This window comes from Panicum virgatum, chromosome 6K (genome assembly GCF_016808335.1).
Source record: "Panicum virgatum strain AP13 chromosome 6K, P.virgatum_v5, whole genome shotgun sequence".
NCBI classification, from domain to species: Eukaryota; Viridiplantae; Streptophyta; class Magnoliopsida; order Poales; family Poaceae; genus Panicum; species Panicum virgatum.
The window spans coordinates 30,535,216-30,552,256 of NC_053141.1; the positions used below are offsets into that span (position 1 = coordinate 30,535,216).

General features: G+C 42.7%; 2 protein-coding genes across 2 annotated transcripts; one reads left to right on the plus strand and one right to left on the minus strand.

The window, feature by feature from the left end:
* Positions 1–2,628: 2,628 nt before the first annotated feature.
* Positions 2,629–6,094, plus strand: LOC120712199 (protein SAR DEFICIENT 1-like). The gene is made up of 8 exons (XM_039997916.1): positions 2,629–2,715; positions 2,886–3,019; positions 3,670–3,745; positions 4,051–4,106; positions 4,318–4,829; positions 5,056–5,216; positions 5,313–5,501; positions 5,599–6,094. The coding sequence occupies exons 2-8, from the start codon at positions 2,901–2,903 to the stop codon at positions 5,929–5,931; spliced, it is 1,446 nt and encodes a 481-aa protein (XP_039853850.1). The 5' UTR covers positions 2,629–2,715; positions 2,886–2,900; the 3' UTR covers positions 5,932–6,094.
* A 700-nt stretch (positions 6,095–6,794) lies between these two features.
* Positions 6,795–9,355, minus strand: LOC120712200. Its single transcript, XM_039997917.1, has 4 exons — positions 8,034–9,355; positions 7,710–7,947; positions 7,587–7,629; positions 6,795–7,184 (listed from the first exon to the last, which is right to left on the minus strand). The coding sequence occupies exons 1-4, from the start codon at positions 8,192–8,194 to the stop codon at positions 7,156–7,158; spliced, it is 471 nt and encodes a 156-aa protein (XP_039853851.1). The 5' UTR covers positions 8,195–9,355; the 3' UTR covers positions 6,795–7,155.
* Positions 9,356–17,041: the final 7,686 nt, after the last annotated feature.

Here is a 17,041-nt window from a genome sequence, read left to right on the forward strand (position 1 = left end):
TGTTCGCGCGGCGAACGGTATCACCTCCATCGAGGAGCAAGAGTAGTCTTTGTACATATAAATGTGTCCGGGTGCTGTCAAAATTTTGACAAAATTTGTCAATCCTTGCTTAGATTTTGAAAGTATACTATTGGTTGGAAAATTTCTTTTTCGATTGGTCGGAATGTTGTTTAAAGAATTTATGTCAAAATAGGGGTAAAATTGCTAAGTTATCATAAAAATAATTATGGGCATATCTACAAGGGCAATCTTATCTTCTCCCAGCTCATTTGACAAGGTTATATGCTGTTGATGGAGTAGGGGCAAGTAGAATCTTTGAATTCAAAAAGTATGGGTAAAAAGCACATATAGACGAAAAATGATGGTAAAATCACAATTGGATTCCAAAGTAGGAGCAAGAACGCAATAACCCCTTAGATGATACCTCATCCTTAGATATCTTTATCAAGGGTCCCGACTATTAAGAACGCAATAACCCCTTAGATGGACTTCCTGCAAATTAAGTGACTTGGCTTACTATCAGATGACTGAAATGATGATCCTCCGTAAACATTATCTTAAAGTCATCTCAATATTTTGTGGATGCTGTGAGGCTGTCTATTAATTAAGATATGCATGACACCGTATTGTCACTGTCGTCCCAACGGTGATATCACAGCAGAATCAGGCAACTGATTTACTTTAAACAAATTGAACGAAGTAAGACAGTATAAGCTGGCCCGGATTGAACGGAGGTGACACTTATTAATTTGGATTCTTAATAGGCAAGCGGTTATGTATACATCTCCGGAGGGAATTCCTCGAAGTTCTAGCTAAGCAACTAGCTAGTTATTACTACTAAGTATTAATAAGTTTGTGTTATTGACAGCGATAGGTCATTTTCTTGGTGTTTTTACTCATGCCCTATACTTGAGGAGATTGATTAAACAAGTGTAGTTAGTTAATTACGCACTCGAAGGACGACATTGTTATATATAGTAGCCACAATAACATACGGACATAGTGTCACGCTTATATGAAGGTTTTTTGTTTTGCAGATGGTATATGATGTTAACGACACTTATACATGGAAATATATAGACATTCGAGTGTAGGATAGCTTTTTCCCATATATATGTAGCCAGGTGACATCTGTGAGAGCCGAGCTATTCTGTTCAGACTAGCCGGGACCCGGGAGACCGTACCTCTCGGTTTCAACGACGCGTTCCGGTGTTTGTGAACAGGTGGTCTCCTCAAGTCTCTTATATTCCGTCTGTACAAGAGGGAGAATGTTCGTGTTTTCCCCGTTCACAGATGGATAGATTATGCTTTTTACGGTCCTCATGGATTTTCTGATGACAATATAATGAACTAGCAACATTATATTCTTAGCGAGGATAAAGAACATTTTGTAACAAATCAAAGCTACCTGTATATACAATTCCTGATTGGAAATATAGATGATGCAGTCTATGTTTGCGGTCAAAGTTTTCAAAATTTGACGGCCCGTATGAAGTTTAAATTAATATGCTCGCTTAAGCTTTACAGTATAGTACTTTATTAATGTTTAAGGCAACAAACTTAGCTTACGGGCCGGAACATTATATTGGAAGGATAAGCTGTCTGAAAGAGACCAATTATTAAGATACATCAAGAGATGTTACAAGCAAGGGTTCACTTTCTGACGAACTGTCACAAGCTTTCTATCTAGTCGAAGTGAGAGAGTTGCTTTCAGTTGAGAAGACGCATAGAAAATAGCAGGAAGCTAGGTTGCAGATACATTACCCAAGAAATCAGTCCCTTTCAGCCGATGCAGCAAGCCATATAATATACTGTACAGGTGGTCATAAGGAAAGGCAATCTCGCAAGAAATTAAGAGACTGACATTTCGATGTAACCTAGCGATAGATCGAGGAGGCATCCACCATCCATGCACGCAAACTCCTGGTACTTGATGGGCGGCTTCCAAGCAAGCAAGACGTTCCTGTCCCAGCTGGTTACTACTTCGCTGATGTACAAGGAACGGCGAGTGAATGTGCTGCCCAGGCAATGCAAGATGGGATTGTTTCCGAGCAAAAACCCAGCAAAAGACTCGCTGAGTCGCTGCCCCGGCCGGTCGTGGTCTGGTCACGTACGAACACGCACGACCGACTCTGGAGAAGTGCCCAATTTCTGACCGCACTCGTCCTCTATGATTCAGCAGCGGCTCGATCGATCGTCATGACCAGGAAGCTGCCGCCTCACGCGCACCGCTCTGCCGGTCCCACCTGGCAGTGTCGTCGTGGCACGACATGCATGTCCCATCACCTTTTTGACAAACTGAAACGTCTCACCGTGTCCACTGCTGCATGCACTGTCCTCCGATCGATCCGGTCTGGCGCCGGCAAGCAAGCCGCGCCCAGTGCGAGCGCGGCGCCCAGCTTGAAACGAAGCGAACCTTACAATGCCGTGAACTTACGCACGGCGTGACGCTGGCTTCCGGCCGCCTTCCCGGAGCCTGCCTCGAACGTTCTCCTGCCATTTCTTTCTATCGATCGGATCGGCGGCCGGAACATCTACGGCAATTCCCCTCCCTCTCCCTGCAGCCAGTCATAGAAAGGCACTGGCACTGGCACTGCTGCTGCCTCTCTCTCTATATATATAGCTAGTGTGCCGGCAAAGTTGCTTTCGAGCGTACATGCCGACGACGTAATCTGTGTCTTAGCTAGCAAGCTCATCATCAGGCCACTGCCGCAGGTAGGGTTAATAATCTTCCTCGATCTCTCCTCACGCGCGAATCATCTTGAGCGAACAAATACCCTCATCAATAATCATCGTTCCGAGATTCACATCGTCTTCCTCAACTTAATTATTTGATTCTTCTGATCCGAAACTCGCTCGTCTTCCCCTGATCTTGATTGTTTAAGCAAAAGTAACCGAAGATGGCAGCGCGGAGGCCGCGCCGGGATGATGACGGCGATGAGGAGGGGATCGGAGCCGACGGTCATCCGCACCGGCGTGGCTCTAGGCGGATCCGGCAGCCAGCGGTTGCGTTTACCAAGTAAGTTCTCGATTCGATCGGTTAGTTGAATCAATTTATTAATTCTTGCTAATGCAAGTTTCTTGCAAAACTACTGGGCCCTCATATATATGCATGTCGAACTCAAACCCTATAGCTAGCTGCTTGTTCTCCGTTCCTTCCATTTTTAATTTTTCTGTTTCGAGTTTGAAGATCTTATTAATGCATCCCCAAGCAAGCTGTGCCATAACTAATTAACGTTCATGTTGTTTGTGGTTGGAATCAACATATAGTGATATATACATACTGATCATATAAATGTATGTGCGTGCAGAGAGCAAAATCCCATACTAATAAATAAGATCCATGGAACCACGAAAACATTATTTATTTGTTAGTAATTGAAAACCTATCTACTTACCCTTTCATCCTTTGCTTTGTGTTGTCTTCAAGAAAATTTATCCTTTAGTTTCATTAGACCAGCATGTGAATTCAAAATCTAAGTTCATATGCTAATGGGAATCAAAGGTCCAAATTAAACGAGGCCGGTTTCTTATAGGTGCATCAATTCATGCATGTAAGGTGTGCCATTCATGTACCAGCTTTGCTTATTAGTTGCTTCCATCTAATAAAAGATTCATTTACCAGCTGGTAATTAATTCTCATTTTGGATTCCCGTATTCGTTTTGCAGCATCGTAAGAAGAGCTGTAGCCCAAGAAACTATTCAGCAAATAGTCCACAATCTGGAGCCGCTTATTCGTAGAGTGGTAAGACTATATGGATCACACGCATTTATATGTCTCGACAGTTTTTATCAATTTTATGTTTTGCATGAAATAATGGCACTAAACTTATTTCTTTGATTGAGGAAATAACTTGATCTCTGGTCTATTGATTGCCCTAAAAATATGAATTGTCCCAATGATTGATATGGTACTCTTACACTATACAATAAGACCACGATTACAAATATTTTTGTCACGGGTAAACACTAATTCTTATTTCTTCCATAGTCACCACAAGCTATTGGATGCACCTCAGCTAATAACTTCATATATCATGCTATGCTTAGGTGCGTGAGGAAATTCATAAAATCTTTTCTCAGAACGATCATCACATGCCACCCAGGTATATGAAAGTTCCTTTCTTTGTTTTTTTATCTGGAGTCACTAAAAGTTTTGCAGGGTTCATATGTTCCTGAACAAGCAAATCTAAATATTAATCGATAAGATTTACTTATTAACTAATGGGAAAAAACAATTAATTTGTTTCTGCTCTAACTTTACATATGCATGGATATTATATTATGATAAGACCAAACATTATTATTCTCTATCAGATCACTTTCTCTACGGATCCAAGAGGCTCCTGTCTCGTCTTCTCTGAAGCTAGTATTTGCTAAGAACCTCAACCTACCAATCTTCACAAACAACAAGATTGTTGATTCTGAGCATAACGCTATCGAGGTCCACCTCATGGACGCAAATACCACCTGTATAATCCCACCACCAGACACTCATCTAGGTTCTTCATCAGTAAGGCTAGAAGTGCTAGTTCTGGATGGTGACTTCTGTCGCGAGGACCGGGATAGGTGGACGGCTGATCAGTTTAATACCGCGATCGTGAAGGCTAGAGAAGGGAAGAGACCATTGCTCGTGGGTTCAGTTAATGTGCCAATGAACAATCATGGAGTGGCTGTGATTGATGATGTATCTTTCACTGACAATTCGAGCTGGATAAGGTGCCGGAGGTTTCGAATTGGTGTGAGAATCATGCCTGAGAGCCATTTTGGAGCAAGGATCCAAGAGGCAATCAGCGAGAGCTTCACCGTCAAAGATCATCGAGGCGAATGTAAGTTTGATGCCAACCTGTACATGTTTTCTGTCAACTAAAAACACCATTGACGTAAGAATTTATGAGCAATAATGCATATTTGTCACCAACGCGCTGTTGTATTTCCTCATCATAATTGAGTGTTGATGTTTATTATTTTCATACCAGAACACAACTTATATAGTATATATAACTGCAAAAGAATGTAAAATCTAACATTAACTTGAATTTCTCCATATACTAGTGTACAAAAAGCACTATCCTCCGTTTCTAACTGACAACATATGGAGGCTCGAGAAAATTAGAAAGGATGGACCAATCGACAAGAAGTTGGAGTCCGAGGGCATCAGGACTGTCCAGGACTTCCTGAAGCTAAACACCATAGATCCCAATAAGCTCAGAGCTGTAAGAATTCATAGACGCATGATGATATTTGAGTATGCGTACAGGTAATTTGGCATGAGTTACTAATTAATTTTGATTCTTTTCTGTGTACTTCAGCTTGTCGGCATGAAAGATAAGCAATGGAGTGCAACACTAAATCATGCAAAAACGTGCGAACTGGGACAGAAATGTTATGTTTTCAAGACTTTAGAGTGTGACATTACCTTTAACCCTATAGGAGAGATCTTGGCAGCAAGAATTGGTGATCAGACATTCCCTTTAGAAGAATTGCACCCACAGCAACTGGTAATAAGATAATCAAATTGATTTATGATAATTGAAAATTTGCATCCTTGACTTCGATATGAGTATCTTAATACTTATGTGTTGGACTCAAACGCAGTTCCATGTAAAGCAATTGGCCACTCAGGCATACCAGCTGTGGGATCAACTGGAGGAAGTGACAAACGAGAGTAATTCAGGTCGCAAGCCGAGTGATAGCCAGGAGAGCATGATCAGCTCAGGGGCTCAGCACGCCAAGTATCTTGACTACACCGGAACCGCTACCTCTAGTGCAGTAGCAGCAATGTCGACCAACAGCAGCAGCACCTCTGATTCTGCCGCAGCTGCTCCAGCAAACGATGCTACTATGTTCTGGACCCCGAGTATAATACCACCTGATGATGATCACTTTGGCTGGCAGAACTCGAGCGGTTGCTGGGATCAAGTGGATTAATCTTTGGTCACGCTGTTTTGGTCCTGTTTGGAATAGCCGAAGCCCGAAGGTTTGATGTGTATGCTAATATAAGTTATACTTGGAACAAGTGGCTTGGTATGTTTTCTATATTGATAAAATAAGACTAAGAGAATGGAATGAACAAATAGAGCTACCTTTATAATATTTAAGAAGTCAAACTTATCTATGGTTTGCACCATCTAAGTTGAGTTTGTTGGTTGCTTGTCTCCAGAAACATAATTGTGGATGAGCAAAATTAGCCAGACAGCTCTTCGTGATTCATCCAACAAATGTAATTGGACATGAAACCATTAGCGAAAACATGGCTGTCAAGGGTTCTTGAAGAGGAGTAATCCTTCTTATTCTAAAAATTTCGGCACCAGCAACACTTGAAACTATTCTGCTTGTTTGTCTTGGCCACATCCAATAAATAACGTTGGCCATCGATGAACTCCTTGGAACGTTGGTCAACACTATACATCCATCACTGTTGACGGCTCATAAATACCAATGTTAGGCCGTCAAATCCTGCATAAACACATAAAAGACACTATACCACAGCCACAATATAGCGACTACATTATGGTCGCTATAAGTCCCTATAGCGACGGCATAAAGCTATGACGACACTAACTATTTGTCGGTAAAAGTGGCATCGGTATAAATCTATACCGACCGACACATTTTTACCGACCGACTGTCCGATGCCCCCATGAAAAAAATACCGACCAACAGTCCAACGGCAACTATTCTCATGAACAAACATAAATTTTATTCAACATATATATTTTAAAATTATTCTATTAACAGTTGAATCAGGTGATAAATCAACAATTGGAATGGAATTGGAACATTCATAACGATTCACTGAATGTGAGCATATAACATTAATACTAAATTATCCATAATTCCATATACATGAGGTAGCTAGCTAGCTATAAGCTAGTCCAATTGCACATTACAGCCATACAAAGCTAGCTAGCTAGCTCACAAGCATCAGGTCTGCATCTATGAGCAGAAACATACATCATTTCTAACCAAAAGCCATCATGTTTGCATATGAGTAAGCCGTTAGCATTTCCACGTCTACCATTACAGGTCAAACTATCACACTTCACTACAGCCATTAAGCTTGTGCAAAATATTCTGCAGGAGCTCCAAAACAAAATAAACACAAAATCTTGATGTGATGTTCCAACTTGTAAACAGCTTGAAGCATCCTTCCTAGTTCTTAGCGTTTCTTCCAACACTGCCTAAAAGCGAATATAGCATGTAATCAGTAGCAATTTTCAGCAAAGTATGAAAAAAAGAAATTACATACAACCATTCAAAATGTAGTTACTGTTATATTAGTGGATATCACAGGACCAAGTGATCTTAATTGTTTACTATTTTGAGCAAAACCTAACTAAGCATACTAGTGTAGGTCCTTATGTACACACTACACAAGCATGTTATATGCTTAGTCATTAGAGCAGCACCTAACTATGTTTGCAGAATTCTCCTACTATTTGGACAAAAGTAAGCTAATTGCTATGCAGATTGCTCTATGTAGATCACTTGCTTTCTAAATTTATAAATTCACATGTCCCAAGAATAGAAGCAATGCTGATTGCTCTATGTTATTTGTTGAAAGTAAAATTCAGACTAAATACCTGCAGCACCCAAGGAGGATCTTGATGCCTTGCTAACCTTCAACTAAGATACACATCATTAGTTAGAAACTTGGTCAATCACCATTGATGCAAAAGACATAAATAACAAAAAGTTTAGGTTACCTTTTTATATGGCCATGCAATTGCCATCATAAGAGTATCACCCATATTGTTCATCTCAGCATGAGGACGAGGTAGAATCGCATCCCTTTTCAGCATTAAACTAACAATAACTTCACAATATTGCTTTCCAAGAGGCTGACCTCCTACCAAGGTGGTTGAATTAGTTGAAACAATTGTTCCCTTAGCCACAGGTAGCTCAGATCTCAACACAGCGTATAATATGACTTCCTTTTCCAACCTGAAGCAAATGATGTATTCATGAGAGGTGAATCAATGTGTACAACCACAAAAATAGAAATTTTATAGTATGAATGAGAAGATTACAAGTTCATCATGTGGTGAGCGAGTTGCATCTTTCCTTGCTTGGGCTGATGTGTTTGCATTGATGGGGCTGCACTGATCGGATTGATTGGGCGGTGGCACTGATGGGGCCGCAGAACGCCAATTGACAAGCAAGAACTGATCCTCATCAGACTGATCATCATATCACATTCTGGATCAGATCACTGCCAGAAAACTGCTCATTCGTCCGCAACAGTTAGTACCGGGCACACTTTGGTCCGGAACTAATATGCCTCTTTAGTATCGGGCAAAGCTACAGTACCCCTGTAGCCACCAGCCGGCACTAAAGTGCGCCACCGATAGCCAGGCCCAATGGCTAGTTGACCATTTAGGAATGGCTGGAGCCACCAGCCGATACTAAATGGAGCCGAGCACATTTAGTATCAGCTGGTGGCTTCAGCCGGTACTAAATGGCGACTCCTAGTGCTGGCTGGAGCCACCAGCCGGTAATAATTCGCCTGCTATAAATCAGCTCGCCTTCCTCCTCCCCGAGCCCGAGCCAACCATTTGACAGAGCTCGGGCTTTCTTCCCATGGCGAGTTAGAGAGGAGGTGCTCCCCCATTTTCGTAAGTTTTGTGGGGATTTTACTCATTCAAGTGCACCAAAGGTTTGCAACTTCATCCTCTCTTGTTTGATGGTATTCATTATTTGTTTCATGCTCTCTAGTTAGAGAAATTTGTGATTTTTAGAAATAGTAAGAATGAGCATGATTTCTTTGATTTATTGAGATGTATAGAACCCATTACTTGAATTTGGAGAAGGTCTACAGGATAGTTTCAATATGGATAATTTATAGTGATTTTTTTCAATTTTTTTTTCTAGTGGCATGCATGGTTAATTAGTATGGTATTTGTTATGCGTTTAGTTACATTATTTTGACCTCTAATGATGTATTTACTCGGGCTCATATGGAAACCATCGAGAGGTTTAAAAAATCTTTATTTCGGATCATGGATATGTCGTTAACCTTGATCCTGCGATGATAACACTGATATTCGGGGCTAGCATCGATATCCACGATGCGGTGCGGTATATATGAGGACGCGATGAAGGAGTACGGGCTTGATCCCAATAATGAAATCCTCACCTTTGAGAGAGTTGAGAATGAAATTATCCGGACCAAGATCATGTCCTATTGTACCGCACTGTGTTGTGGATATCAATGCTAGCCTCGAATGCCAGTGTCATCACCGCCGGGTCAAGGTTAATGACATAGACATGTTTCGAAACAAACATTTTTTTTCTTCTCGATACTTTTAGAGAAAGTGAGCCTGAAACAAAGCCGCGAACATTGATTGCGCATCCCTTATGGCGTGGAATGACGTGTTCGCCTTGAACTGAAGAGTGTCAAAATAATTATGGTTTACTATTTATGTTTTCATTTTAATTCTAATAATTTGTTCAGTTTTTTACATTTATTTGATTAGTGTACTAAAATTAGTTTTATTTCTTAATGAGACATATAATTGACCTGTTATCAATATTACTTTTTAGAAATGCCTTTGCAACATGATGCCTTTGAGCATCGAGCTGCGGCTCGGGAGGCGGTATGCAATCAATTGGAGCGCACCGGTCATTCACTTGAGTTTCACCCTACAGAGCGTGTTGGTCTTGTTAGTGGTCGTATTCGTCATTTGATTAAGAAAGCTTTTCATATATTCTCCATTGGCAAAAAAAGCCGTAAATTTCATCGTGAATTAATATTGAGTTGCATGGTACTGATGATGATCGTGAGTTGATGGCTCAATATAATGCAAGTCGTGAAGCGTTGGGGCTGGCGGAATATGACCGTTCCTTGTTAAGACTTCGCGAGGCAGTTCACAAGGCATTGGTCAAAAGATCTCATGATGAGTAGTTTGTATTCGGTAGCTAGCATGTAGTTTAATCTATTTATCATGTTGTGTGATGGATATTCGGACCTATTGTATTTCAATGTTAAATTCGCAGAAATGGCTTTGCAACATGATACCTGTTTCATTATGTAACTTTTTAGTGTCCAATTTGGCAAATGATATGAATAGAAGTAAAATATGTTGTTACTTAATACAAAATTGTAGATAGATGGACCGGCAATGGATGTATGGCGACCGGTGCACCATGGCATGGATTAATGGTCTAAAGTGTTTTCTCGATGCGGCTGAGGCCCACAAGTCATCAAAAGGTTTCATGTGTTGTCCATGCCGCCTATGCCAAAATAAAAAAGAATACTCTAAGAGAAGTACTCTACACGCCCACATTTATGAAAAGGGTTTCTTGGATAACTATAATCTTTGGACCAAGCACGGTGAACCTGGAGTTGTGATGCGAGACGATGAAGGAGATGATGATGATGATAACATTGCAGATTAGGTTTACTTATATGAAGTGGGAGCCTTTGAAGATGAACCCATGGATGATGCTGAAGAAATGGATGAGGTTGGAGAAAATGCAGCAGAAGACCAACCACATGATGAACTACGTCAGGTTCTACTGGATTCACAGAGAGACAATGAAACTTTGAAGGAGTCAAAGAAGTTTGAGAAGATGTTGGAGGATCACAAAAAATTGTTGTATCCAGATTGCAAGCAAGGACTAAAGAAGTTGGGTACGACACTTGAAATGCTGCAGTGGAAGGCAGCTAATAGTGTCACCGATAAGGGATTTGCGGAGCTACTAGGAATCGTAAAGAACATGCTTCTAGAGGGGAATAAACTGCCCTCTACAACATACGAAGCAAATAAGGTTTTTTGCCCTCTTGGATTGGATGTTCAAAAAATTCACGCATGTCCTAACGACTGTATTCTCTATCGCGATGAATATGAGAAACTGGATGCTTGTCCTGTCTGTGACGTGAAATGGTACAAGATCAGGCAAAATGATCCTGGTGATGTCTATGGGGAGCCCGTTAAGAAAAAAGTTCCCAGTAAGGTGATGTGGTATTTCCCAATAATACCATATTTGAAGCGCCTTTTCAGAAACAAGGACCATGCTAAGTTGATGCGGTGGCACAAAGAAGAGCGTAAACAAGATCAGATGCCGAGACACCCCGCTGATGGGTCCCAATGGAGAAATGTGGATAGAGAATTTCTAGATTTTGATATGGACCCAAGGAACATAAGGTTTGGTTTAAGTATGGATGGAATGAATTCTTTTGGCGAGTGGGGCAGCGGTCACAGTACATACCCTATGTATGTTTAACCTTCCTTCTTGGCTATGCATGAAGCGGAAGTACATGATGATGCCGGCGCTTATCCAAGGCCCGAAACAACCTGGCAATGACATTGACATGTATCTAAGACCGTTGGTTGATGAGCTCTTACTGCTATGGAAGAATGAAAGTGTACGTGTGTGGGTTGAGTACAAACAGGAGAATTTTGACCTCCGAGCTTTGCTTTTCGTAACCATCAATGATTGGCCTGCACTTAGCAACCTCTCCGGTCAGTCGAATAAGAGATACCAGGCGTGCACCCATTGCTTTGATGAAATCGATAGGTTTTATTTGAAAAATTGTCGGAAGGTCGTATATATGAGTCATCGTCGATTCCTTCCCCTAAACCACCCCTTGAGAAAGAAAGGGAAACATTTCAAAGGGTAACCTGAAACTCGTGCTAAGCCTATGTTCCGAGATGAAAAATGTGTTTTCTCAATGATAAAGGATGTCTGTGTAGTGTTTGGAAAGGGCCGTGGCAGCCAACAAGTTCTGAATGATGAAAATGGACATGCTTCAATGTGGAAGAGGAAGTCAATATATATTATGGGAGCTACCTTATTGGGAAGTCCTGGAGGTATGCAACGCAATTGATGTGATGCACTTGACAAAGAATCTTTGCGTGAACATGCTAGGTTTTCCTGGGTACGTATGGGTAGGCAAAAGATACCTAAGAAGCAAGACGTGATCTAAAAGAAATGAAACAACGAGAAGACCTGTGTCCTGAAAAGAGAGAGAAAGGATAGCACTACTTGCGCCCTGCTACTTACACTCTCAGCAAAGAGGAGAAGGAAAGTTTGTTTGATTGGTTGAACAATATGAAGGTCCTGTCTGGGTACTCCTCGAATATACAAGGAAGAATAAATATGAAAGAGAAGAAGTTCACAAACTTGAAGTCTCATGATTGCCACGTCCCGATGACACAATTGCTTCCGGTTGCGCTAAGGGGTATTCTACCAGAGAATGTCAGATTGACGATTGTTAAGCTATGTGCCTTCCTCAATGAAATTTTGCAAAAGGCTATTGATCCAAATAAGCTCACAAAGCTACAGAATGATGTGGTCTAATGTCTTGTCAGCTTTGAGATGGTGTTTCCACCTTCGTTCTTTAATATTATGACACATCTCCTGGTTCATATTGTGAAAGAGATAAACATTGTAGGCCCTATATTCCTACACAATATTTTCCCTTTCTAGAGGTACATGACAGTCCTAAAGAAGTACGTTCGCAACCGGTCTCGCCCAGAGGGATGTATCGCTAAGGGCTATGGAATAGAGAAGGTCATTGAGTTTTGTGTTGACTTTATTGATGATCTTAGTCCAATTGGGGTTCCCATGTCATGCCATGAGGAGAGACTGAAGGGAAAGGGCACACTAGAGAAGAAATCTAATATGCAAATCCCCGATAGCGAAATCCGTAAAGCAAACTTAACCGTTTTACAGAATTCATCCCTCGTGGCTCCATATATGGACGAGCACATGAATATTTTACGTTCCGAAAACCCGCAGAAGTCTGAGGTCTGGATTACACATCATCACATAGATAGCTTTGCTGTTTGGCTCAGACGAAAACTCATGGGTGACAGAATGATTGATAAACAACTTCAATGGCTGGCTAGGGTATCATCGATCACAATAATGCAATACCAAGGGTATGAGATAAATGGATATACATTTTACAAAAGAGCCCAGGACAAAAAGAGCACAGACCAAAATAGCGGTGTGCGTATAGATGCATAGGCAATGATGGAAATAAGGGCAACTACTTTGGTGTCATCGAGGAGATATGGGAGCTTGACTATGGGCCTTTGAAGATTCCTTTGTTTCGATGCCAATGGGTGAACCGAGCAGGAGGAGGCGTAACAACAGATCAGTACAGGATGACAATAGTGGACTTCAAAAAGATTGGATATAAAGATGAACCATTTGTCCTTGCCAAGGATGTCGCGCAGGTGTTCTATGTGAAAGACATGTCAAGCAAACCTTAGAAAAATCAAGGCAAATCCGACGACGAGCCAAAACGCCACATAGTTCTTCCAGAAAAAAGAAAAATTATTGGAGCTGAAGACATTTTGGACAAGAAAGAAGACTTTGATCAGTTCGGTGACCGCCCTCCGTTCTATGTCGATGTTGACCCTAGCATCCTGTTATCCAAAGAGGACGCTACTTACATACGCCGCGATCACGATCAAGGGACATTCGTAAAAAGAAATATTATCAATGTTCCATTGAACAGTGATGTGTAATCATTATGTTGTACTTTGATGTTCATGTGACCAAGTGATTTCTGTAATATTTATGTAATATATTTGAAACAATTGTGATAAAATAACATATATTTAATTTTTTATGCATTTATATAATAGTTTGCACACAAAACACTAATGAAACACATATAAAAATATTTTAGACTCACTATGATAAATTAAGTGCATAAACAGTAAATATATCTATTTTTATTTTTTATTGAATTTATTGCACATAAAACAAAATTAAACGAATTGAAAACTATAATTTAGTGTCCATACTTTGAATTTAGCGCAAAAATTAATATGGACATTTAACATAGTGACCTAAACTACAAAAATATAATTTTGCATGGTGAAAAAAAACATATATTTGTATTGATAATTAATTTATTAAGAATAAATAACATGTAAAACACCCACAAAAGAAAACATAAGGGCTATTTAATTAGCTGTTTAGTACCGGTTCGAATGTTTGCCTGGTACTAAACAGCTACGTGAAAATTTCCCGCTAGATAGGGTCGTTTAGTACCGGGCGGAGCCCTTGCCCGGTACTAAATGTGCCCCTTTAGTATCGGGCGGTGGCTACGACCGGTACTAAGCTGCGCTGGCTCCAGTTTAGTATAGAGTGTAGCCACCGCACGGTACTAAAGTGGTAGCCCTATATAACACACAGGACTTGGTGCGATCGCCGAAGCCTCAGCCGAGATCGATTCGCCCTCCCCCCCCCGCCACGTCGCGCCTCCGCCTCCGTAACGCCGGGGCCTCTTCTCCTCGGCAGCGGGCGCCCCACCTCCACGCCGCCGCCGTTCGCCGCCACAGCTCCCGGCTCCCCGCGCCGCCCCGGGCCGTCTGCATCGCCACCGCCACGCCGACCTCCGCGTGCGCCGTCCTCCTCCGCAGTGTCCGGGCCTCCTCCGCGCGTCGACGTCGCCGCCGCTCCGCTGCATCCGGCCGCCCTCCTCTGCGCCGTCGTCCGGGCTCCTCCATCTCAAGCGCCGCCACCTCCAGCGCCGCCACCCCCTCCTGTGGCGAGACCGCGCGCGCGCCTCGCTGCCGATGTGAGCCCTCGAGCTGACGTTAGCACGAGTACGTGCTGACGTTAGCCTTTTTTAATTATTATTACTGATTATTAAAATATGTACAAAATTGTTCGAAATTTGTTCAAATTGATGAAATGTCTATAGATATTTTTTGAAATTGTTGAAAATATGTAGATATTTGTTCCAATCCATGAAGTTTGTGAACTTTTGTAGAAATTTGTGAACATTTGTAGAAAATGATGAATTGCATCGAACATTTGTGAACATTTGTAGAAAATTTGTGAACATTTGTGAAAATTTGTATAAAATAGTAGGAAATGTTACAATATTTTTCATGTAGATATTTTCCATTATTTTGTAGAAAATAGTAGGAAATTGTAGAAACTCCCATGGCACATTGCACGAATTATATTTTTGTATAAATACTTTGTACAAATTGATGAAATTTGTGAACACTTGTAGAAATTTCTGAATATTTCTAGAAATTGATGAAAATTGTAGGAAAATTTGTAGAAAATAGTAGAAAATTTGTAGAAATTATGTATAAATTATAGATATTTGTAGAAATGATGTAAATAGTGAACTAATGTTCCGAATTGATAATATTAGTTCAAATTGTAGAAAAGTTGTAGAAATAGTACGACTTCATGTCTATTTATCTTGATATTTATTATAATAAATGTTGTATTATATGAATATATATGATGTAAATTATGTGTTGTACAACTTCATTTATTAAACTCGTAATTTGTTATAAACGATGTTAATTTGTATAAAATTGCATACCGAACAAATGTTATTTCACGTAGGTATCGAAATGGAACCTTTTCGTCGTGAGGACGATGACGCATTCCATCATGACATAGTCTGTGAAAGTAGAGAAGATGCCGAGTACAATGGCAGCCAGTATTTGAACGATATTGGTGAAGGCGATGCTGACCAGTCAGAGCAAATGACTGCGCAAGACGATACAGCCAAAGTTAGTATTGAAATTTGTACTTACATATATATGTACAACTTGTCGGGTACCGTGATTAGGGGGACCCTAATCAGGGTACTAAGATCACCCTGACAAACGCGAACACATGTCAGGCAACCGGGCCCACGAAGGCCCACGGCTTCCTTCCAATCTGGAAGAAAGGAAAGGACTCAAAAGATGCCCAACATGCGGCCCATTCGCACCCCTCTCGAGCCCGCGGGACGATCTCCGCTTCGCTCGAGGGCTCCCATCGGGACCCTCGAACTGCGCCCCGCATCTCCGCCTCGCTCGAGGGTAGCGAATCTACCCTCGAGCGGGCAACTCATCTCCGCCTCGCTCGAGGGCAGCGAACCTCCCTCGAGCAGGTAACTCATCTCCGCCTCGCTCGAGGCCACCCCTCGGCATAAGGGACAAACGGCCCCGCCGTTCAACCGCCCGCCGTACGGAGGCATTGAATGCCAACCACTCCTCCACAGTGCTCAGTACAGACGGTGTCAGGCCGCCATTCCCCACAGTGGCTGTGACCGGAGTCCCATCCGCCAACTCCGGTCACTACTCCGCCATCCTGGACGCTATGGCAGCACTGTGGGACCCGCGACGCGGGACGAGATGCGCTCGGCACTGCTCCCGTTACTATTCTGCAAACTCCGGCCATCCGGACTCCACCTCATCACACGTATGGCCCCGGACCCGCCTCCTGCTTGGGAAGGGGTCCGGCGACGCCACGCGCCCCTTCAGGAGGGACGCTCAGCACACACAACCGGAGTCCCGGACCTCCCCCCTCGAGGGGTCCGGGACCGCCACGCAACCCTCGGACCTCCTTAGTGCGTGCACCGGCACTTTATTAAGGGGGGTCCGGGACCGCCGCGTGCCCTGCCATCGCTAGTGCACGCAGGACCCTGACCTGCAGGGCCCACAGAACGCCACATCGGGAGGACTGAACATCCAACAGCGACGACCACGCCGCCTGCTGGGGTTGGCAGGACGCCGGCGCGATCTCTGCGAGGTCAAATAACGATGACCAGGACAACCACCGCGCCCGACGCCATACCCCACAGTGTACTTCCCACAGTAGCGATTATTGTGTCCCCGCAACTCGGGGAGAAATGACAACCTCCGTGATCCCCTGTACATGTACCCGTCCCTCCTTGTGTCTATAAAAAGAGGAGGTGGGCTTCCCATAAGGGGGTCGGTCGGTCGGCTATCTAGGCATTACACCGCACACAGAGCACACGCACCCGCTTCTAGCTCCAACACCGCTACTCGCTACGCACAACTCCTTTCCTAGCAGAGACTTGGAGCTTCCCTCCCTCTCTCGCCTCGCTTGTACCCCTACTACAAGCACTCCGGGTGCAAGATAATACAGTGCCCTCGCACACCCCCATGCTGGACGTACGGCCCCGTGGCCGGAACCAGGATAAACCCGTGCGTTACTGTGTTGCCTCTTGCATCAACATCTGGGACGAGGAAACACGCAGCATTTACTAGTTGGGATCCGGACCCCCGGGTCGGGACACCGACACAACTTCATGACG

What these genes read in the sequence shown, in the direction of transcription:
- LOC120712199 (XM_039997916.1), top strand. Translation starts at nt 2,901, where the DNA reads ATGGCAGCGCGGAGGCCGCGCCGGGATGATGACGGCGATGAGGAGGGG. An exon ending in ATCCCAATAAGCTCAGAGCT is followed by an intron (nt 5,217 to 5,312) that starts GTAAGAATTCAT and finishes TGTGTACTTCAG; the next exon opens with CTTGTCGGCATGAAAGATAA. An exon ending in AATTGCACCCACAGCAACTG is followed by an intron (nt 5,502 to 5,598) that starts GTAATAAGATAA and finishes ACTCAAACGCAG; the next exon opens with TTCCATGTAAAGCAATTGGC.
- LOC120712200 (XM_039997917.1), bottom strand. Translation starts at nt 8,194, where the DNA reads ATGATGATCAGTCTGATGAGGATCAGTTCTTGCTTGTCAATTGGCGTT. An exon ending in GCTCACCACATGATGAACTT is followed by an intron (nt 7,948 to 8,033) that starts GTAATCTTCTCA and finishes CATTTGCTTCAG; the next exon opens with GTTGGAAAAGGAAGTCATAT. An exon ending in TTGCATGGCCATATAAAAAG is followed by an intron (nt 7,630 to 7,709) that starts GTAACCTAAACT and finishes TGTGTATCTTAG; the next exon opens with TTGAAGGTTAGCAAGGCATC.